The sequence below is a fragment of the Oreochromis aureus genome, linkage group 11 (assembly GCF_013358895.1).
Source record: "Oreochromis aureus strain Israel breed Guangdong linkage group 11, ZZ_aureus, whole genome shotgun sequence".
NCBI lineage: Eukaryota > Metazoa > Chordata > Actinopteri > Cichliformes > Cichlidae > Oreochromis > Oreochromis aureus.
The window spans coordinates 18,752,941-18,773,427 of record NC_052952.1 but is presented as its reverse complement, the minus strand read 5'-3'; the positions used below and the strand labels follow the sequence as shown (position 1 = coordinate 18,773,427).

Below are 20,487 nucleotides of genomic sequence, written 5' to 3'. Positions count from 1 at the left end.
TCATTTATTGTTTCTCAAAATGTTCCCCAGAACATCTGTCCAAAGAGTTCAGCAGATATACGTGTTCCACTCAATAAGTCACACTCAGATAAACTAGAGAGATAAAACAGCACTGACATAATGTAATAAATATTCAGCCAAAAATCAAAAAATTATGAATTATGAAATTATACAGTTTTATTTATATAGCGTCGATTTACAACATCAACGTGCTTTATACTGCAAGGTAAAAGACACATAAAAACACTGTTAGAGGGAAAATAATCATAAAATCCCCTATGAGCAAGCACTTAGTGATCGTGGGAAGGGAAAACTCCCTTTTGACAGGAAGTATAACCTCTGGTAGCCAGCGTCGGGGGGAAGGCAGCTAGCCATCTGCCTGGACCGGTTAGGGAGAAAAAAAAAGGACGGTTTGGCGAAACGGGGACAGAACACAAACATGAGAGAGAAGACAAAACTTTATAGCAAGCAGTAGTAAATTATGTGGGTGGTGAAAAGAGGGGGTGGAGAAGAAAGGGTCAGTGCATCATGGAAAGTCCCCAGCAGCCTGAACTGATTGCAGCATAACTAAACTACAGTTCAGGGTCATGTCATCCAGTCCTGACTCATCAAAAAGCGAACTTTTAAACCTAATCTTACAAATAGAGATGTGGTCTGTCTCCCCAGTGTAAACTGGGAGCTGGTTGCACAGAATAGGTGCATGAAAGCTGAAGGATCTGCCTCCCATTCTACTTTCAGAAACTCGAGAAACCACAGTTAATGTGAGAGTGAAGTGCTCTATTGGGATTCAAGGCTATTTATGTGAGAAGAAGGATTTTAAATTCAAGTCTTCATTTTTTTAAAGGGTGCAAATAAAGAGAAGCCAATATGGGAGAAACATGATCTGTCTTTGTAGCCCCGGTCAGTACTCTCACTGCAGCATTTTGGACCATCTGCAGGCTTTTTTTCAGGGAACTTTTAGAAAAACACTATAAAAAGAATGTACAATAGTCCAGCCTAGAAGAAACAAATATATGAATCAGCTGTCTGCAAAAGTAGTCTGATCAAAAACGCCACAGGGGAACGGAGTGGGGTGGAAAGTGTCACATTAATAATAAAAAGATGAAGTAGCATGCAAAATTAAATAAAAACACGATATTTCTGAATGGTAGTTGGGTTACTTTCTTTTCAGCAGCTTGTAATAAACCCACTGTTACTGTATTATAAGGAGGTTTGCACAAAAAACAATATTTTATTTTACCCATATTTTCAATGCTTCTTATGCCAGGCTCTGTGAGCCTTTTATACATTTTTTGTCAGTATTTTAAGGCTTCATTAGTTTTACATGAAAAAGTTGTTTTTAAATATGCACATGTCCCTATGCAGGTTTAATTACAGTACAGCTGTTGTGTTCCCAGTGACCTTGAACAGAGTCCTTGGTGGACTGATGGACAGGAAATAACAATCAAATTTGATAACTGATGAATCTTTTCAAGCAAAATAATGTAAAACTATACAACAACTAAACTAAACATCCCAGCTCCTCTAATTCCAGGATTTACCATGTTTGTCTGATTACCTTTTATTGTTGGAGAGATATATTAGTAACATGAAATAAATAAACTATTAATAATACAAACCTGATTTATTCACCCATGGACCTTCTTATCTTTTAGAGGGTTGTAGGGGAGCTAAAGCCAGCTACAGATACGAGGTGTATAATGCCAGGAACACCCTGGGAAGATTACCAGTCACTCAAAGGGCTACTGATGTATTATTCTTAACATTATCTTTACTAAGATGAGGGAAAATGCAGTTAAAACTTGACTTTTTATGTCATTTTAAGGCTCCTCCACAACATCTAAACAATAGATAAGTTCCTAGTCCCCAATAGACTAGTCCCACTTCACTGCTACACCCTTGTGAAAAATAACAAGCAAGCTTTAAGAAATATTTTAAAAAGCACCTGTTGGAGCAAACTTCTCTGTGAGAGAGCAGCCACAGGGAAATGCTATGCATAAGTAATGAAGAGAATGGAAAGTGGAGTGTGGGTGGTGGGATTAGGAGGGCAGTTGGTATCAGAGCGGGAGGTAAATAACCCTGGCTCAGTCCTGTCTGAGAGCAGACCTGTCTCTGCTGTGGCGCGCTCCAGTTTGGAAGGACAACATGCATACTCCACTCTATGTGGGGAGAATGTGAAAGTGCTTGCTGCCATGGCAACAAGGCAGCTCCACAGTCTCCAGTCCCCATTAAGAAAGATGGGTGGCAACGTGGCTGTAGCTCAGTGGTGGTGTAGCATGACATGCTGAAAGAGCCTATTGAAAGCCAGTGAATTTAGCAGTTAATGAAAAGAGCAAAAAGGGACAGCAGGTCCACGAGGCAGGCGATACCGACCCGTCCTCTTGTTTTGGGTCCTGCGTGCTCTCGTGAGAGGTGTGCGAATATTAAATCGACTCAGTTTTCACTGTTTTGAACAGGGGATATTGTACACTTTGGGCTTCTGTGAGAGATTATCACAGGAGTGGAGGTTTAATTACAATAGAGCAATTGTTGTGCTCACAGTGACCTTGAACAGAGTCCTTGGGTATCTAAAGATGAAAGGAATGACGTGTAAGCGAGAGGATGAAGCAATGAAATGTTAAAAAAAAATGTTACCCTGGGTCTTTGTAAAAAATAAATACATTTTAAAAAAATAAACCGGTGAAAAAAGTGTCCTGTTTGTTTAAAAGTTTTCATAGTGTCAAGGTCAGTTGTAGATTTTAGGAAATGGTTATGTTCCTATGAAAAAAATGAGCCATGGTGCATATGTGTTTGTCATTTTGTGCTTTAAAATACTAAGTCAGGAAATGTTTTGTTGATTCAGGGTCTGAAGGTTTTCCCTACAAAACACAAGAGCTCAAAATGAATCATAGTTTAAGCAGCTGATGCTTGATGTGGAGGAGTAGACAACCTTTTAATCAACCTGTTACATCAGAAAGATCAGAAAGATTAGCATTAACATTTTCAACAGACATCAAACAAATGCATTCTGTCAAAATGTGTTTATTTTTGCCATCGTTATATATGACAGATTCCCATGGCGACGAAACATTACTCTAAAAGTCATTCCTCTCAGTCAGATGGTTGTGGTTTTACTGCAGGACACAATTAAACTGAGTTCTTTAACTCTGTTTCATGTAGATACTGTGCATGTGGTGGGAGCCAAATTCAGCAGAACAAAACAGATTTCATCCTGAGTCCAAGTGCCAAGACTCTTTTCATTCAGCTGAAAATAGCAAGCCACTGCTTACGCACATCTCCAGAACATAGTTTAGGCAACTAAAGGATTGGGTGGGAGTGATTTGTGGAGGAGGAATACAGCCACTGCAGGAGCTCAGTGGGGTTCGTTCAAACACACGAACCAAATGAATCAGAAAGACACCAAATTGTGAATAAATAAATAAATAAGCGCTCTGTGGAGCCAGGAAGTAAAGTTAATGTTGGCCTTTTAATCGCAGTTTCTGAAGACATTCGCAAGTGTTTTGCTGGGTGGTTTGTGAGCCAAGACAGGAAAGAGTAATGAGTAATAACCTCCCCTAATAACACCATCTTCTTGTATTTAGCACTACGACAGAGTCAAAGCTATTTGAATATTCATGTCAAGAAATCGATCATCGACTGAAGTGACCTCAGTGACCCCAGTGACAGACTGCCAGCTCCTCCCGCCATACTGGACTGTAGGCTCATTACCGAACTCACACAGCAGGGAGCAGTTCATCAGCCTCTGTGACTCTTGAGCTGTAGCTCAGAGCTGGATAGATACTTCAGTATGTTGCCATTCGTCTCTTTCCTATTTACAAAACATACTTCCAATAATACACATGAACAAATGAGTAGATTGCAGTGAAACTGCTGGCAAGCAAAAAAAAAAAAAAAAACTGGCTTATGTCATCCAGCAAATCCCAATATGAGCAAATGGTATAAACACAGAATCAGATTAAAGCAATGTACAACTCTCAACATTTAATTTTTGTGTTGCCCTACACTGTTTTGTGTGTATGTTTATAAGCATAAAAATTACACTGACATAACCCGAGACTCATGCTAGAGTGACAAACAGTACCCAGTTTACACTGGGTTGCAAAGAAAGTGATCATTAATTTCACCAAAATAATTTAGATGCATAGAGTTATACAGACAGAGCTGTAAAACATCAAATTTATACCACTAATGCAATTATACAAGGATTTAGTATAAAGAAATATTCATGACCCCTTTTGAACTAAAGAGTTGGTTTAATAAACACATTTAGTCAAAAAAGCTGCAGATTATGCTCATCTAACTAACTTAAAGCCCAGCTACAGTCATGTGAAAAAGAAAGTTTTTGCAGCACTCTGTGCAGTCGTGTGTACCCCACATGATTCAGTAGCTTCTAATCGGACCTTTTGCGGGAGTGGGCGTCCCAGCAGTTTCGGTATGACTATCAGTCTCTCACATCATTGCAGAGGAATTTTGGCCCATTTTTCTGTACAGTGTTTCAGTTCATTGAGGTTTGTGGGCATGCTGTTGTTTATTGCACACCTCTCTTAATGTTCCACTTCAGCATTTCGAGGTCTGGACTTTGACTGGGCGATTGCCTCACCTCGATTCTTTTCTTTTTCAGCTATTCCCTCGTAGATTCGCTGCACTTGGGATCACTGTCCTTTTGTTGCATGATCCAAATTCTGCCAAGCTTTACTTTAGCTTTAGGACAGACGGCCTCACATTTGACTCTAGAAGAGAGTCCTGTGGTTGCAAAACAAACCAAAATCATTATCCCACCACTACCGTGCTTAACAGTTAGTATGAGGTGTTTGTGCTGATATGCTGTGCATTATGGCCAAAACATTGTGACATACAAAAATTACTTTTTCACATGACTGTACACGCTCTTCTTTTTATTCTAATTATATTTAGCAACTGTTTTAGCATTTTATCTAACCCAATGAATTGCTGACGTGTAACCAAGATACACTCTCTTGAGATAAAGGAAACTGAAGTCACAAGTAAGCCACAAAAAGACAAGTGGCTTTCTAAATGATACCAGCGAGACAGACAGATTTTTTTACCCTTCAGTTTCTCACCAAACATGAAGGAGTTTACATCTGATTTTGCTCTACCCCACCATAATCTAAGAAAGAAAGAAAAGGCTGAATTTCTCTGCAGTATCCATGGTTGTCTTGACAACTCAAGCCACTCACTGCCTAGAGGAGAAATCTACTGTATTCAGAAACACAAACCCAGAAACCTGCTGTTATGTCACAGAAAATGGTATGAATGCTGTACTGCTTCATTTCAATGCACACACTCACAGTCTCTCTGTATGCTTTTACATCACTCATCTTGAGTTTGTACGCGCCTCATATTCACGTCTATTTTTATAACAGGAAAATGAGCTCCTGCACAGGCAATGTACTATTCTGGAAAATGAGTTCACATCATACTCATTCTTATTCTTCAACTATCCTAGAAAGCCATTTAATTGTTCATTTATTGGAATTGTAAAAGGAAATAACCCCAAATAGTAAACTGCTGATCAGACTAATCGACTGTATGTAAGTTATTGAGCCAATGTCATTAAAATTCCAATACAAACAAAGAAATAATAATATTCAAACCCCTCTTCTTTTGAGCAAAGGACCACTGATTGCAGTGTCACTGTTATTACAGTTGTCTAAAATAACTACAAGGACTGGATAGAGGTGGCAACTACATGTACTTCAAGGTAAGACATATAATAAAAATAACAACCTGCTTTGAAAAAGCTTAAAAATTCAATTGTTCAATCCCCAAACCTCTCTGTAAAAACAGCCCAGGGCAACGACTCGACCACTAAATTAAATTATCCCAGTCCAATCACAGGCGCCACAAAAAGTGACCTACAGATTATTTGATGGTTTTAATGCGATTAGGTACGTGTTGCTACTACTGTGAAGAAGATTCAGTTCAGTTCAATTCCATTTTATTTATATAGTGCCAAATCACAACAACAGTTGCCTCAAAGCACTCTAAGGTAAGGTAAAGACCCTACAATGATCTTTACAAAGATGGGCAGACTGTGGTTGTAAAGGGATGGAGATGGTCAGCAACAATATTCAGGTAGGTTGTGGTGTTTAAATAATGCTCAGTTGGTACTAAGGGGCCTAAAGTGTGCCAAGAAAACATCCTAATACCACCACCATCAGCCTGACCTGCACACACAAGGCAGGTCATGCTTTCATGATGTTTATGCCAAATTCTGAATCCACCATTCAAATGTCGCAGCAGAATTCGAGTCACATCAGACCAGCGCCTTTTCCAAGCTTCTATTATCCAATTTTGGTGAGCCTGTATAAAATGTAGCCTCATTATTCCAGTGCTGTTCTTCTGCATACCTTGGTTGTAATGAGTGGTTATTTGAGTTACTATTTTTGCCCACTTGCTGTATATTTTCCTCTTTTTCAGTCCACTATCAGTAAACCCTAGAGATGGTTGCGTGGGAAAATCCCAGTAGATCAGCAGTTTCGTAACACCCAGATATGAATGCCTAAATACACTGAGATGCTGCCATGTGATTGGCTAATTAGATATTTGCATTAACGAGCAGTTAATAGCCAGTGTGTGCATTTGATTTAACGTTAATTAGCCAAGTAAATCCCACAGAGGTTAGAAAGCTCTTTTTCCAATAACTAATAACTATTTTCCATTATAGCCCATCAAAAATAGACATTTTATATTAGACAACCCTTATTTGTTTCCCCAGAAATCCCTTTTCTTTTTGCCAAAACATAGGATTAAGCAGCCATTAGATAAGAACTGATCTGCACAGCTGAATAAATTCTGTCCATGTAGGTAGCGACATTAGGAGCCAGCAAAAGTTTTTATGTGTGTGAATGTGCCCATAAAATATGTGTTGCCTTATGACATCCCTAGCGTTAGAGCAGTCACTTATCTCCCTCCCCAGTCAACAGGTCTCCTCTTCATCAACAGCCCTTTCCACTCAGGCAGAACCCAGCCAGCCTGTAATTACTGATGCCACTTGAGAGGAATACCAACAGGCACAGACACACCAGAGAGGAAAAAGCATCAGCAGAGAGCAGTATTTCAGCCCACAGCACCTTTCCACGACTTCAAAACACCTGGAGCCTGCTGCTGTTGTCTGTGTGTGAAGAGCAGCAGCACCACCTGCCATTGCGGAGGATCTAATGAGCAAATAATGAGTGTAAGGACACAAACTTAGGGAATATTTTAGTCCAGTTGAGCCCAGACTGTTTACTTCATTCCTTCTGGCTTGTACATGGCTTTGTTCAGACACAGACACATGGCTGTCTGAGAAAGCTGTGAGCCTGTACATGACTTCCTTGTTAAAAGAGCCAGAAAGACTGGCAGGAACTCAGGCTGGACACATCAGCTTGATAACGTATGGGATGCCATGTGACAGGTAGGAAGTAGATTTCTGAAGCTGGGCATGACAACATAAATGTACTATGAGTGATACATTTTTGCACCCAGCTCACCTCCATCATTTCCCTTCATGTTTTAAAAATGGATATTTTAATTTATTTTTACAAGGCTACATGAGGAATCTCTTCCAGCACTTCCATGCTTAGTGCCACATTTCCATTTATGGAAATGTAGGCGATCATCAGTGGGATTTACATACTAATGCCAGGAGTGTTTCTAACTACAAGCGATTGCAAGGTCTTCATTTACTTCGGCAGCTGAGAGGTTTTGTAAAATATTAAGAAGTTAAACACAAAAATTGGTCATTAACTACAGGGATAAATGTCCCCTTGAGCGTTCCTAAAATCTGTCTCTTGCACTCCCTTTTGGATGCGAGCCAGAAGATGTCAATAATAAAATCAATTACAAAAAAACGCCTCAACTCCAAACCGAGCTACACTCACTCATCAGAATATAGCACAGTGATACTCGTGGGCAGTGTCTGCCCACACTTTCTTCACAACAATAAGCTACATTTTTCTATTCCCTATGGCATGATGCATGGCAGCCGCATGTGAGGGGGGGGCGGGGAGTCGCTCTGTAATCTGGGAGTACCATCTGTGGCTGTCAGCTGAAACTGCCACTTAGTGGGCCTAACACAATCACCATGTCAACAGTTGCCAACACTTGGCGCTTCCACAGTCCCCTCGGAGTACATGTGACATGCCAGAAAAGTCTAAGCATGGGAGAAATGTCTCAAAAACAAGCTGAGTCAAGCTGCTGTTAGAGTCGGATTGATTCATGTCACGGGCACACAGCGATTGGTTCTCGGCGAGGATGAATGAAAATCACACAGAGACAAATGTAGGCATGTTACAGTGCAGTGATCTCCGTGATTCATCACAACAGGCAGAAGCCTGATGTCTGCAAGACCAACAGATGTACAACAGGTAGAGCCAAAGTCTTATTAATAAGAAAAATAGGATCAGTGAGCTGCCATTTTTACACAGTGTAATCCTCTCACGACTGAAGTCGGCCCATTTACAGATTGTCATCAAGTTACACAGCAGATTTCATCACAGCACATCTAGCAGGCATTTTTGGTACTTTAGCACACAGAAGAAAATGCTTAACAGTGTCTTTGATCAAGGAAACTGGAGTAGAAAATGTCCATTAATGCATTTTTTATAGCAGAAATTGTCACAGTACATTTCCTCTATAAGCTTTCATAATTAAATGTGTAAACACTTGACAATGCCATCTGTTATTAAATTAGGCCAATTAGTAGGGATCATCATAAGATCTTAATGGGTTATGATTCCACGGCAGCTTCAATCACCTTTGCACAGATCATAGGGCATTTTGCCTGTTGTGGTATCATCTATCCATCCATGTGGTGTTTTTCCATTTGTTACTCCTCTGCTTTCATTTCTCCCAAATTTTAGTGCTAATGATAATACTGCAATCAGCTATCACAAAGCAATAATAATCACACATTATCATTAACAATTCCCACTGTGAGCAATGTTCAAAAATTTAAAGTCTGAGCATACAGGTCTGAGGGTAAGTATTTAATACAAAGACATACTTGATGGCGTAATCTCATTAATGCAGGATTAGCAACTTAAATCTGTTGCAGGCAAAATGTTTTTAGAAAAAACTGCATAATAACTCAAGCAGATGGAAAGGAAACTAGAGTCTTGCACCTTCTCCCAGGTCTGTCTTCAAGCTTTTTTTTAAAAATAAATAAATAAAATTTGCCCCAGTAGACCTCAGCCAATCACAACTCACATCCCCCAGGAAATGACCAGAAAATAAACGCTTGGAAAAATGACATGAGCACTTGTTTAACAATTTAGCACTCCCCATCTGCCTTGTCAAACTGCAATTGAAAAGTAAATGATTCAAAGCAAAATTAGGTGATCTGACTCACACTCGTGTCACTGTCAACAGCTGCGTATGTTAATGCCAACTACACATCTTTCTCCTAGACTCTGCTCCTCCTTAGAAGGGGAAATGTTCACATGCGTTAGAGATCATTTTAAGTAAGAACAAATGACAAAGTGATTGATTAATTAAAGGACTTGTTGCCTTTCATACCGAATCATGTGAGCAGTGCAAAATGTTATTATATATTATAATTATTATGATTTTAAATATTATTTAAAAAAGTGGGAAGTGGTTAAACAGAAAAAAAGGTGCAAGAAGAGGGCTCTTTAATCTTCATATTCTGGCTGTTCTTTTAAATAAAATCCTGTCTTCTCTGGTTTCCTTGCCTACTGAAATTTGAAATACTGAGTTATACAAGACAGTCACCCTTAATCCTGAAATACAATTTTAAAAAGGAAGCAAACCTTCTGTCAATAAAAAGTTAGCAGATACCATCATTTTTTTTTCCTTGCACAGGACCTGATTCCGAAAGCAGCATGTAGACATACATGCAGAAATACAGTGTGTGTGTCAGAAACAGAACAAATCCAAATTGAAACCGTTCATATTGGCGTGTCTCAAACTCAGTGCAACCATCTCGATTCTCTTGTGCTCTGACAATACCTTGAAAGGGAGGTGTCTGAGTTCAGTCGACATTATATTTTTAAAAAGAAAACAAATTGTCACTCAGTGCCTGTTCAGAGTTATTGTGGGGCCATTCTTCTGTGCAGCATCATCTGGCCCTGGATCGCTTGACAACAATTGTACCAGCTACCATATCATACACAGTCCTGTTGTGCTGGAAGAACAGAAGCGTGATGAAGGCTGGGAAGAAGAAGGCAATGGAAAAGTTCTTATTCAGGGCTCGAACAGTCGATCTGTAGAGGGAGACAGAAACAGTACCGTTATGTGATGTGAGGCTGTTTGCATGCACGCTGTGGCTTCTGATAGATAATCTTTAAAAAAAAAAAAAAAAAAGAAAGAAACTCACGCCGAAAGTGAGACATTAGTTGCTGGCACGACAAGAACCCTGTTAGGCTGAACCAGAACCGATGAGTCACATGTCACGACTCTGAGTCCAATGAGAAACTTTCCAGGAGTGGCTCCTCCTGCTCCCCAAATGCATATGATCTAAAAAGAGAAAGGTGTATCAGCTATCGAACATAAAATACATTTCCCACAAACGATTTAACAAGTTACGGTGTGTAAAATATCTCTGCTAGATGTCAGCAAATTTCAGTCGACTGAGTTCTGTCTTCTTCCTTAAGTGCTTAACCCTAAGTACGGTGGCCACGGTAGAACAAACAACTCTGGCTGCTGTTCGTCTGTAGTGAGTGGAAGCTTTCAGTCTGCTACCTAAGCTGTTGATAAGCTGTAGATATGCTGGTGTCGTTGTCCATTTATGCTGGAGGAGGCTGTAAAACTTTGATAAAGGACTCCGGTAAGAGTCAATGAGTCAGCGAAGCTCACTTTTGACTGACGACAGCGACACTGAGGTGGGTTGACATCTCACACTTTTCTAGCCATAAGCATTGCTGTTTTTGCCTCTGCTAGCTGCTGTTAGCCTCCATTAGCTGCTGTTAGTTGGAGTTAGTGAAACATTCACTGAAGTAAATGTGACATTGTTGGACTCGGACACTTACCAAACAGACCCTCATATGATGTGAGATGTGTAATCAAACTGTTTATCAGAGCGAAAGTGTAACTTTTAGGAAAATTGAGCCTAACATTAGCTGGCATAATCTTAGCTTATAACCAGGTGTTGCTGTTGTTTAGCTGGCTTAGTGGCAGCTGTCCAAAGACAGGAGGGTTGCATGTCTAATCAGCTGACAGTAAGTGACTGTGACAAAATCAGGAATGAATAAACATGTTTATGTAGGTTTTTGTGTGTTATAGCACTGACAAACCGGCACCTGCCCCTTTTAATGGAGACGCTCTAAGATTACGAGAACACATCAGTTTGTTGGAAGACGTAATTACACACAGAGTAATGTATACTTAGGAGTACGACAGCCTCTGGTTCCCCTAGCAGCCCCCTTAATAACTTTACCCTTAAGACCAACATCCCTGTCAAGACTCCAGATAACAGCATTAAACTTCTCCATGTCCACTCACCTCATAAAAACAAACTAATATCCGATACACAAGAGCAACAAGCATCATTTTCTGCAGCTCCTCCATCGATGTGTCTTCATCGATTTCCTCCACTATAAAATGCATGGCGAACTTGGAAACATCTCTGAAAAGTGAATGAAACGATACAGGTTTAAAGAATGTCTTAGTCTGACTACGAGTCTCCTTCTTAAAGGGATAAAAATAAATAAATTTAAAAAACATAAACTACACAAACTCACTTGATTCCACTAAGGTGCATAATACTGATGATTATAGTTGCTTTGATGAAAAACAATATGAAGAAATCCACCATCTCAGCCATTAGTCTTTGGAGAGGAGAGGGAATACTGTACTCTCGGCCTGGAGAAAAGAAGCAAAGAAGTTTGTTTTATTAAGGGACGCCGGACTGCCTTCCAATTTTGTTAAAGGCGCTCAGTGCCAGAGGGTCATCATAACCCTCAAATGTAGCGACCCTTGGAGTTTGGAAAAATCGGATGTGGTTATACAGTCTGTAGCAACTTTTACCTGGTCTCGGTGCATTTCCATTCTCCCTCGCCTGCTGCTGCTGCTGCGGCTGAGCGGGTACTGCTGCCCCGACGATGGCTTCGCCTGCACGGCCGCTCGAGGAGCCAGCCGCGGGTGGGTAAGGAGACAACGGAAGACCAAACGGATTGTTATGCCAGTGCTGGGAGTTGATATCAAGAACGGTCGAAGTCCCGTTAGGTGGCTGTAAACAGTAAGGGTAGGACATGGCTGACGCTGCTAGCCAGCTTTGCCAGTTCACATACCCACTGTAGTACTGCCACATCCATGCCTGTAGTTTCTCGCAGTATTGTGTCGTGGCACGGCTTTCTTCGGCGTCCTTCTCGCCTTCAGTGCTGCCCCGGTTGTCTTTTCTTTGGGTAACTTCGTCAGCTAACGGCTTGACTAGACTACCACAAGGTTTATTCTTTCTCTTATCGACATCCATACTTCTGTTTTCTTTGTCAGCCATGTTTGATGGCGTTGCGTCACGTAACGTCATCTGGACGAAGAAAATAAATACTTGAAAAGATAGAGATATTGTAAAGATATGAGATGTTATGGATTAAAATAAATTGAATAATATTTTTCAATTTAAAAAAAAAAAAAAATTCTCTATTTAGAATTCACGGTAAACTGTTTCCCCTCCTCCCCTCTCCACCTAGCAGGATGTAGTGGTGCCGCCCAATAGTTGCCTGCTATTACGGGAATCAACCACAAGGGTGCAGCATATCTGCGAGGTAGAAGTTGCAGTGATATTGAGACATTTGGGGTCTTCGAGTTCACATGATTTAATATTCAAATTAAAGTACGGCAGCAAAAGATTTCCAGAACTTACTTCTGGATTTTCTCGGATAACTGCATCTGTAATTATCACATTGTTATAGCACTTATGAGATTAACTACATGAATACATGAGACTACATAAGATGACTGCAAATACAAGCCTAGTTCCAAAAAAGTTGTGTGTGTAAAATAAAAGCAGAATGCATTGATTTGCAAATATCATAAACATCTGTTTTATTAAAAATGAAAGTGTGGACAAAGTTCACCCTGCCATCCACAAATGGTGGTTACAAATGTATGATGCAATAAAGAAGCCATCCAGAAATCTGGATCTTCTCCAGAAAGAGCTAATTTAAAACGAACTGAGGGGAGGTAGAAAACTTTTCTGTGGTCAGACCCATCAAAATTTAAAACTTTTTTGGAAAACATGCACACCATGTCCTCTGGACTAAAGAGGAGAGAGTGCTTGTCATCAGGACTTATATTAAAAGCCTACTGTGCAGGAATTGGGTGCATCAATGCCAATGGTACTGGAATGATCAATGCTGAAAGGTACTTGCAGGTTTTAGATCATCATATGCTCCCATCCAGGTGACATCTTTTCCAGCAAGACAGTGCCAAACCACATACTGCATCTATCACCACAGCATGGCTTCACAGTAAAAGAGTCCTGCTGATGAACTGATTCAGATGTTATTTTAATTGAAAACATTTTGCAGCATCATCATCATGAAACAAATAGTAAAATGAGTCCGCTGATACATACGACATGTGTTCTGTGTGCAAGATTTGCAAATCATTGCATTCTGTTTTTATTCACATTTCACGAAATGTCACAGATTTTGGAATCAGATTTGGAGACCAGCTTAAAATCCACACGATTTATCGTGTAACAGAAAATAATGTCATTTCTTACAGCTTCACGCTGATGAATGAGATCCTTGTAGCACCTGAAACCACCTGTCGTTACTGAGATTATTCCATCACAATCAACAGGCTGCTTTTCTTAAATAAAACAGAAATGGAATCATTGCTACAGTATTGGTGTGCACACAGCTACCACATCCTTTCATAATGAACAAAAGAATTTAGCAGCTGATCATGTCATTGTGTTTAAGGGAGCAAAGCAATTTCAAAGGAAGTGTGCTTCTTAAAGCTGGCACCCACACACCACCATAAGTATGCTTAATCTGCAACAATAGGGTTTTTTTTTTTGAGCTGGTAGGACCTCAAGTTTCACCACATACCTTCTATTATTTATATTTGAGCATGCATTATAAAAATATAAGTAAATGCTCCACAACACATATTCTTTGTGCAGGCAAAGCACCTAAAAATGTTTGTTTGCATATGGCACCATCTTACATAATGTGGCACTTGACAAAACAAAGCAGCTTGTCATTAGTCAATACTCATTGTTGCTTGACCACCACCTGGAGCCACAGTCATTCACTACAGCCTGGAAATCTTTTGGAGGATTTATACCCCAGTGTGGTGCTCTAAAGGACCCTAATTAAAACTAATTATGTACACTCACTTGAATTTTGCATCCATGCAACCAAGACTAGGTCACTGCTCCAACTGCAAGCAGGGATTTGGCATTCTCACCTTGTCATAAGAGGGCTACTCTGATTTTAGGAGATTTCCTTCCCTTTGTTTAAACAAAAGGCCTTTGTAACCCCCTTCCCCTCTAGCTTTAAGATCAGATGTGTGTTTAAGCCAATCAGGTTTCTTGCTTTAGAAGGTTTTACATCTAAACAGTTTGCTAGAAAAGGTAACTGCAGGTCATGTCAGTTAAGCATCACACAAGATACTAGTGCAGCTATACAGGGAGATATTGCCTTAATTTTGCACCCGCAACTTTGACCTGATTATGTGCAGCTGGCACAGCATTTTTAGTAAAGCATGCTCGCTTGCATAGCGATAGGCATCTGGATGCCTGACATGCTGCATTGGTACCGTCTATAATGTAGTTCTTGGAATGAAGCCACCAAGAGGTAGTTCTCTACGGAAAACTAGAAACCAGCCATATTGAAAATTAATGCCTTTCAAAGTGCAATCTGTTAAACTGGAGGGAATTAGTCTGGCTTTGAAAGCAGTGTTAGAAATGGAGACAAACTGGCTCCACTGTAGAGTTTGAGTAGGACATGAGCTGCACACATCGTCAATCATTTAAACCCCAATAGGTCAAGGATGTTGAATCGCATGGATGAGCAGCATTTGACATTCAAGTCTATGCACCAGAATCACTTTAGAGTCAATAAATGTGCACCTGACGATGCTTCACAAGTACAAGATTTTGTAGTCAGAGTCACACACAGAGTGAAGTGTCACAGTTTAAACTTTATTGCCATGTTTGGCCGTAGAGCACGGTCTTGAAGGAACAGGAACTCTTCGCAAAGAGTGCATTAAGCCGCTTTCTCATAGGTCCTCACTGCAACAACATCATCCATGTAACATTTCTGTTGAGACAGGGTTCAAAGGTCAGACATTCATTCACTTAAAGCTGCAGAGCAGTAACAGCGCCATGTTAGGCATGGAGACTGCATTTAAAGAGCAAACGGCTTTAATGGCACAGACAAAGCATCAGTTACTCACAGCTATTAGTTTTCCATCTTGAATTTCTCGCTCAATTCTTGTCGTCTTCCCATCCCAAGCCTGTTTCTGCACGAGTTTGCCATCCTCAATTGTCATGGTGGTCTGAAATTAGGGAAGTTTATAGAGGGGGCTTTAGCAAGACCTTACAATGTGTGTAAAATAAATACTGGCTGGACCTGTGATGACCCACCTTGGTGGCTCTGCCGTCAGGAGTGTCCTCATCGCATTCCTCATTCAGCTTGAACTTGAACTCCGTGGTCTTGAATGTAGTCACAGACTTTAGTGTAATAAACCCATCATCACCCACGTTGATCACCACGTTAGGCTTTGCAAGGATTCCCATTTGCCGAGTGGCGAAATTTACGCCTGCAACACAGGAAGGATCAATTAGAAAACTGTTGAAATACAACAGGTAACAGCGTGCATCGTTTCAATCAAACAAACACACACAAAATGAACAAGCTTACCGACTGCTTTCATGTAGTCATCAAACTTGTCGCTGTTAACAAGAGTCCAGGTTCCAACAAACTGCTCAACCATGATGGTGAAGGTGAAGCTGACGCTTGGGCTGCAGACAAAAGATACTTGAATCCTCTGCTGATGAAAGGCGAAGAGACCGAAAAGCTGTGAAAATTGCCTATTTGTAGCTTGATTGAGCAGTCGTTTGATTCGGGCCCACCAATCAAGAGCAGGTGCCGGGGTTGCCTTGGAAATCAGCAGATTAGGGGCGTGGCTTTAAATCAGATTTCATCTGATTTTGATGAAGTGTTTGATAGAAGTGAAATGTGTAGCTTCTCCTGGGTTTAGTGACTTCAGCAATAAAACGGAAGTAAAAGGGGTTTAAAAAGCGTTAACAAAACATATACAGGACATGTGATGATTCATGCAAAAAGACACCTAAATACTCCTGAATAAATACTAAAAAATAAATATCATTTAAGTGTATAAAAGTATTATTTATATGTACAAAAGAAGAGGTTTTGCTTTTTTTTACGTTAAAATTATCCTATCAGAGATTTATTGTGAAACTGCTAATATAACATGTTGTATTTCAGTGAATTTCCCCACAACTGCAACAGAATGTTAAGTTGGAAAACAGATTCCTACACAATTCTTTACTTTGTAGTTGTATATAGTTATGTTGACTTTAACCAGTAGGTGGCGCCATGTGAACAGCAGTTAATACTTAAGGGCTAAGTCTGTGTTAGAAGTGAAGACAGAATAATTTGTGTGAAAGTTATAAGGCAAATTTATAAGGTCAGGGGGTTTTTTTTCAACATTTATTTGCTCATATATAGTTTCGACATACATTGGCACTTCATAATTTGCTTCCAAGGAGCCAGACCTGTCATTTTTTAAGTAGTCTTCCAAAAAATAAAGAGAGAGAGCGGCATAACATACAATTTTACACCAGGAAGGTGTTTGGCACAAAAACGTGGCACATCCGGGTATGGTGTACGACAAGCAGACAGGCCTGAAAAACTTTCTATAGCAGATGAACAGTATCTGAAAGTCAGTAAGAAACAGGAAAAAAATTCTGCAAAGACCTGACATGACCTGAGAGATGCATCTGGACCTTCAGCTGATCTGTCTGCTGTTTACTGAAGCGTCATCAGAAATGCTCTCAGTGGATCTGATTGGCTACAGCTTCATTTTTCAGTATGACAGTGATCCCAAACACAGAGTAAAAGCATACTCGACATTAGTGAGGCAGTGTGGGATCATCATAACATAACAGAACAAAAGGCAGCCAGCAGCCAAAGAGGATCTTTTAATGTCCTTCTAGAACTGTTCCTGAAGACCATTTAAAGAAATGACTAGAAATCGAATTAATAACTTGCATTTCCGTGTGTGTTTGTGCACGTTTTAGTGAATCACTTCACCTAGTTCCCGAATTTCCAAAACTAAGGAGTGGCTCAAGACTTTTGCACATTATTGTAGCCGATGGTGTATATTAGTTAGTTACAATGTATTGTACTTACAGTGTGAACAAGAGATGGTACTGTAATGCACTGCCCCCTAGTGGTTTCAGCAGCAGACTACAGTACGCTGGGCAAAGGCAACCCAAAATACCACACATGTCAAAGTCAGGTATGACAATGCAAAAAAGAGAAGCAAACTAATCCCAGTTCAACCAGTATAGTATAGTACAGGTTCTGTGTTTCATTCTTAGTAGACAAGGAATTATTCACCCAGCATATGTATTTACTTATCTTTTTTTAACCCCCTCTGTGGAGGCCAGTATTTTACACAAAAGTACAGAGTGATTAATATAAAGTATTTTTGATCAAAGAACAAAAGAAAGCTAAGTTTTCAAATTTTCACTGGATATTTTGGGCTGATATTAATACTCCGGAGTGCCACTGACAAATGTCTGAAGATGATCAAAGTGGGAACGACTAAGATACAGACTGGAGCTGCTCAAAGCAAAACAGCTTCAGATCAGATGAGTGCCCTGTGGCACATCTAAGTGGACTGCTGTTTCATTCTCCTATGACCTCCCCCAATCGTTAAATAGTTTCACAAGTGGCGTGTTGTGAAATCACATAAAACTGATTTGTTACTGCCTGCAAGGTATGAAATGGTTGCTTAAGTATAAACTCGTAAAAAAAAAAGAAGAATCTTGTGAGTTTTGGTAGTGGAATAAAACAGCCATCAGGCAGTGTTTGGCTTCAAGATGATACCTAGCACAGTATGAGAACATTTTTATATTAACTGAATATAAAACAAAAATGCATTAAAAGAAGAAAAAAACCTTTTAGCTAAATAATAAATGAACATCAGTGGGTCAAGGGGAGAAAAAAACTCGCTCTGGGGATAAATCACAGAAGAAACAATTTTGTCTTTTAGCCATTTCGTTAGTTTGTGATTGATTAAAATCAGCGATGCTGGAATGAATACATGCTATAGATAGAAAATCTGTAATGGGACTGTCACATGGCTGCAATATTAGATTTCATGGTCTCCAGGAATCACTTCATTATTAACTTCAGTGACAGACAGTAATGATGTGATGCATCACGTAATGTCCCAGTATGTCCCATCACCTGGGGTTTCTCTGCATACATACCGGTGCCATCCAGCAGGCACAGTGGCCATCTAATGAACGTGAACTCTCGCTGGCATCCACAGAGAAGTCCCTTCCTTCTGGTTTTCATCAACACTTCAGCCCCCATTGATGGGAGAACAGTGACCATGAACAAAAGCTGTATATACTGTACAAACACAGCTCTGAGCGGCAGCACACTGACTCATTCTTCAGTGTGTGTGAGAACGGAGGGGGACCCCTTTCAGCTCCTTTGTGTTGGTGTCTGTCAACAGTGTAGTTGGAGGCAGAGCCCATTGTGGCGGCCAGTGTTTCGTATTGACACAGGGCCTCGTTCAGCTTGTTCCCAGGGTCCAACCTGAGGACTCATGAATAATGGAGAGAGGATCCTCAGGGCCAAGGAGGAGTTTGCCAGTCTGACTGGGATGGTTTCAAACCCAAACGACAACTTTATATGGCAGCAGGTAAAACTGGGGTCACAGCTGATCATGTTGAGTGCCGTGAGAGTCCAGCAGAGTAGTGACATGTTCCACATCAAGGAAGACTTCTTCTACTCTGTGTACATTCTATCATATTCCCTTCTTTTAAGCCTAAATTGTCTTTTTTATTCCAGGTAAGCTTTTGTCTGAGGTATAGGGGCTAAATTTCCCTCACATAGAAATGAGTGAAACCCTCGTGGGAGTTTTGTCTGTGAATCCAAACCTTTGAGTGACTGATTTTTGTGGAAACTTTTTTTTTCAGCTGTAGGCATCAAATTCTGACAATGAAAATATGTCTTAAGGCTACAATAAATTCATAGCTAGTAAAGAAACCCTCTTAATTAAAAGAGATTTTTGCACATTTTTTAAATTTTCTCTCCTTTTTTTGATGAAAATGTAAAATACCTGATGAGCGAGAAGCAAGTACAGCCCACATTCAGTGCGTGCCACACCTTTGGCACCAACAGGGGGCATCACTTTAGGTCAGGTTCCCAGCAGGTCCTGATCATCTGCTGAACGGCTCACACGGCCCAAGCGATGTGCCCTCTCCTCTTTGCCTTTTTACACGGCTGCTAGGGGAACCAGAGGCTGGTTACCGACTGTTCGGCGCAGCCAAAATGAAGAGTGTATGTGTGTGTGTGTGTCTGCATGTGTGTGAGTTTGAGTGTGTGTGGCAGGGGTCAGTGAGGTGCCTCTCGCTTGTGTGCTTTGAGCTTTTTCATGCTTCCTGCTTTGATCTTCTCTCTCATCTCTTCATCCCACACGCTCCCTGCGCCTCAGGCTTCTGGTTTGCACACCGACAGAGGAGCAGGAGAGGGATGGGAGGGGGACATGGGGCTGCCTCTCACACAGACACTACTTGTTCTGTCAATACAGAGAGAGGTGCAGGGAGAGCTGCCCATGGGGCACAGCCACCGGGTGCAGAGTGCAGTGGGTGGAGGGGTCACCAGGAGCTAAAGTGATGCATACTGTACAGTTCTCTGCTCCTCTTTTATGCTCTCTTAGATCATCCAACAGTGGGTTGAAATTCTTGTGTGAAAAACAACTGCCACAGAGCTTAGAGGGTGGCCTCCTGACCCCTTACAACATGGGAAAGTGCACCCCTCAGCTGGTAGTTATATAAAGCCTGCCACAGAGTCATGAGAATCACTGGCTTGAGGCCACTTATGTCTTTCTAAGTCTGAGCGATTATTTCTAAGACTAATGTGACCTTTTCTGCCAAAGGTTTAAATAGCCTGTGTTCAGAGTGTTGCCATTTAATTCATGTGGAAAAAGTGGGGACGCTTAGAAGAGCAAAACAACCATCATGTGAAAACACGTCCTGCGAACCTCATAATCCTCCTGAAAGCCCCCCTCATATACTCACACACATACACACACCCAATACCCCTCCCGCTGATGCGAGACTAGGAAACACAGATGCAACAGCACAGAGCAAGACCCCTAATTGAAGATTAATTGGAAGGGGGGAACACTTACCTTTATTTAGACATGTGGCTAGTGTTAGGCAGTGACAAGCAACTCAACCATCTCAACAGATGACTGCAGTTAATATTTCATGACTAGCTCTGAGGGAGAGGGCACGTTCAGGGA

The 20,487-nt window shown here is 40.7% G+C and overlaps 2 protein-coding genes across 2 annotated transcripts; both read right to left on the bottom strand.

Moving 5' to 3' along the window:
• Positions 1-8,413: 8,413 nt before the first annotated feature.
• LOC116325416 (protein FAM8A1-like) lies at positions 8,414-12,552 on the bottom strand. The gene is made up of 5 exons (XM_031746289.2): positions 11,989-12,552; positions 11,703-11,823; positions 11,464-11,587; positions 10,340-10,479; positions 8,414-10,226 (listed from the first exon to the last, which is right to left on the bottom strand). Exons 1-5 carry the CDS (start codon positions 12,485-12,487, stop codon positions 10,082-10,084), a joined length of 1,029 nt encoding a protein of 342 aa, XP_031602149.2. The 5' UTR covers positions 12,488-12,552; the 3' UTR covers positions 8,414-10,081.
• Positions 12,553-15,094: 2,542 nt separating this feature from the next.
• fabp4b (fatty acid binding protein 4b) lies at positions 15,095-16,010 on the bottom strand. Its single transcript, XM_031746233.2, has 4 exons — positions 15,837-16,010; positions 15,560-15,735; positions 15,370-15,471; positions 15,095-15,233 (listed from the first exon to the last, which is right to left on the bottom strand). The coding sequence occupies exons 1-4, from the start codon at positions 15,907-15,909 to the stop codon at positions 15,180-15,182; spliced, it is 405 nt and encodes a 134-aa protein (XP_031602093.1). The 5' UTR covers positions 15,910-16,010; the 3' UTR covers positions 15,095-15,179.
• Between the last annotated feature and the right edge of the window lie 4,477 nt (positions 16,011-20,487).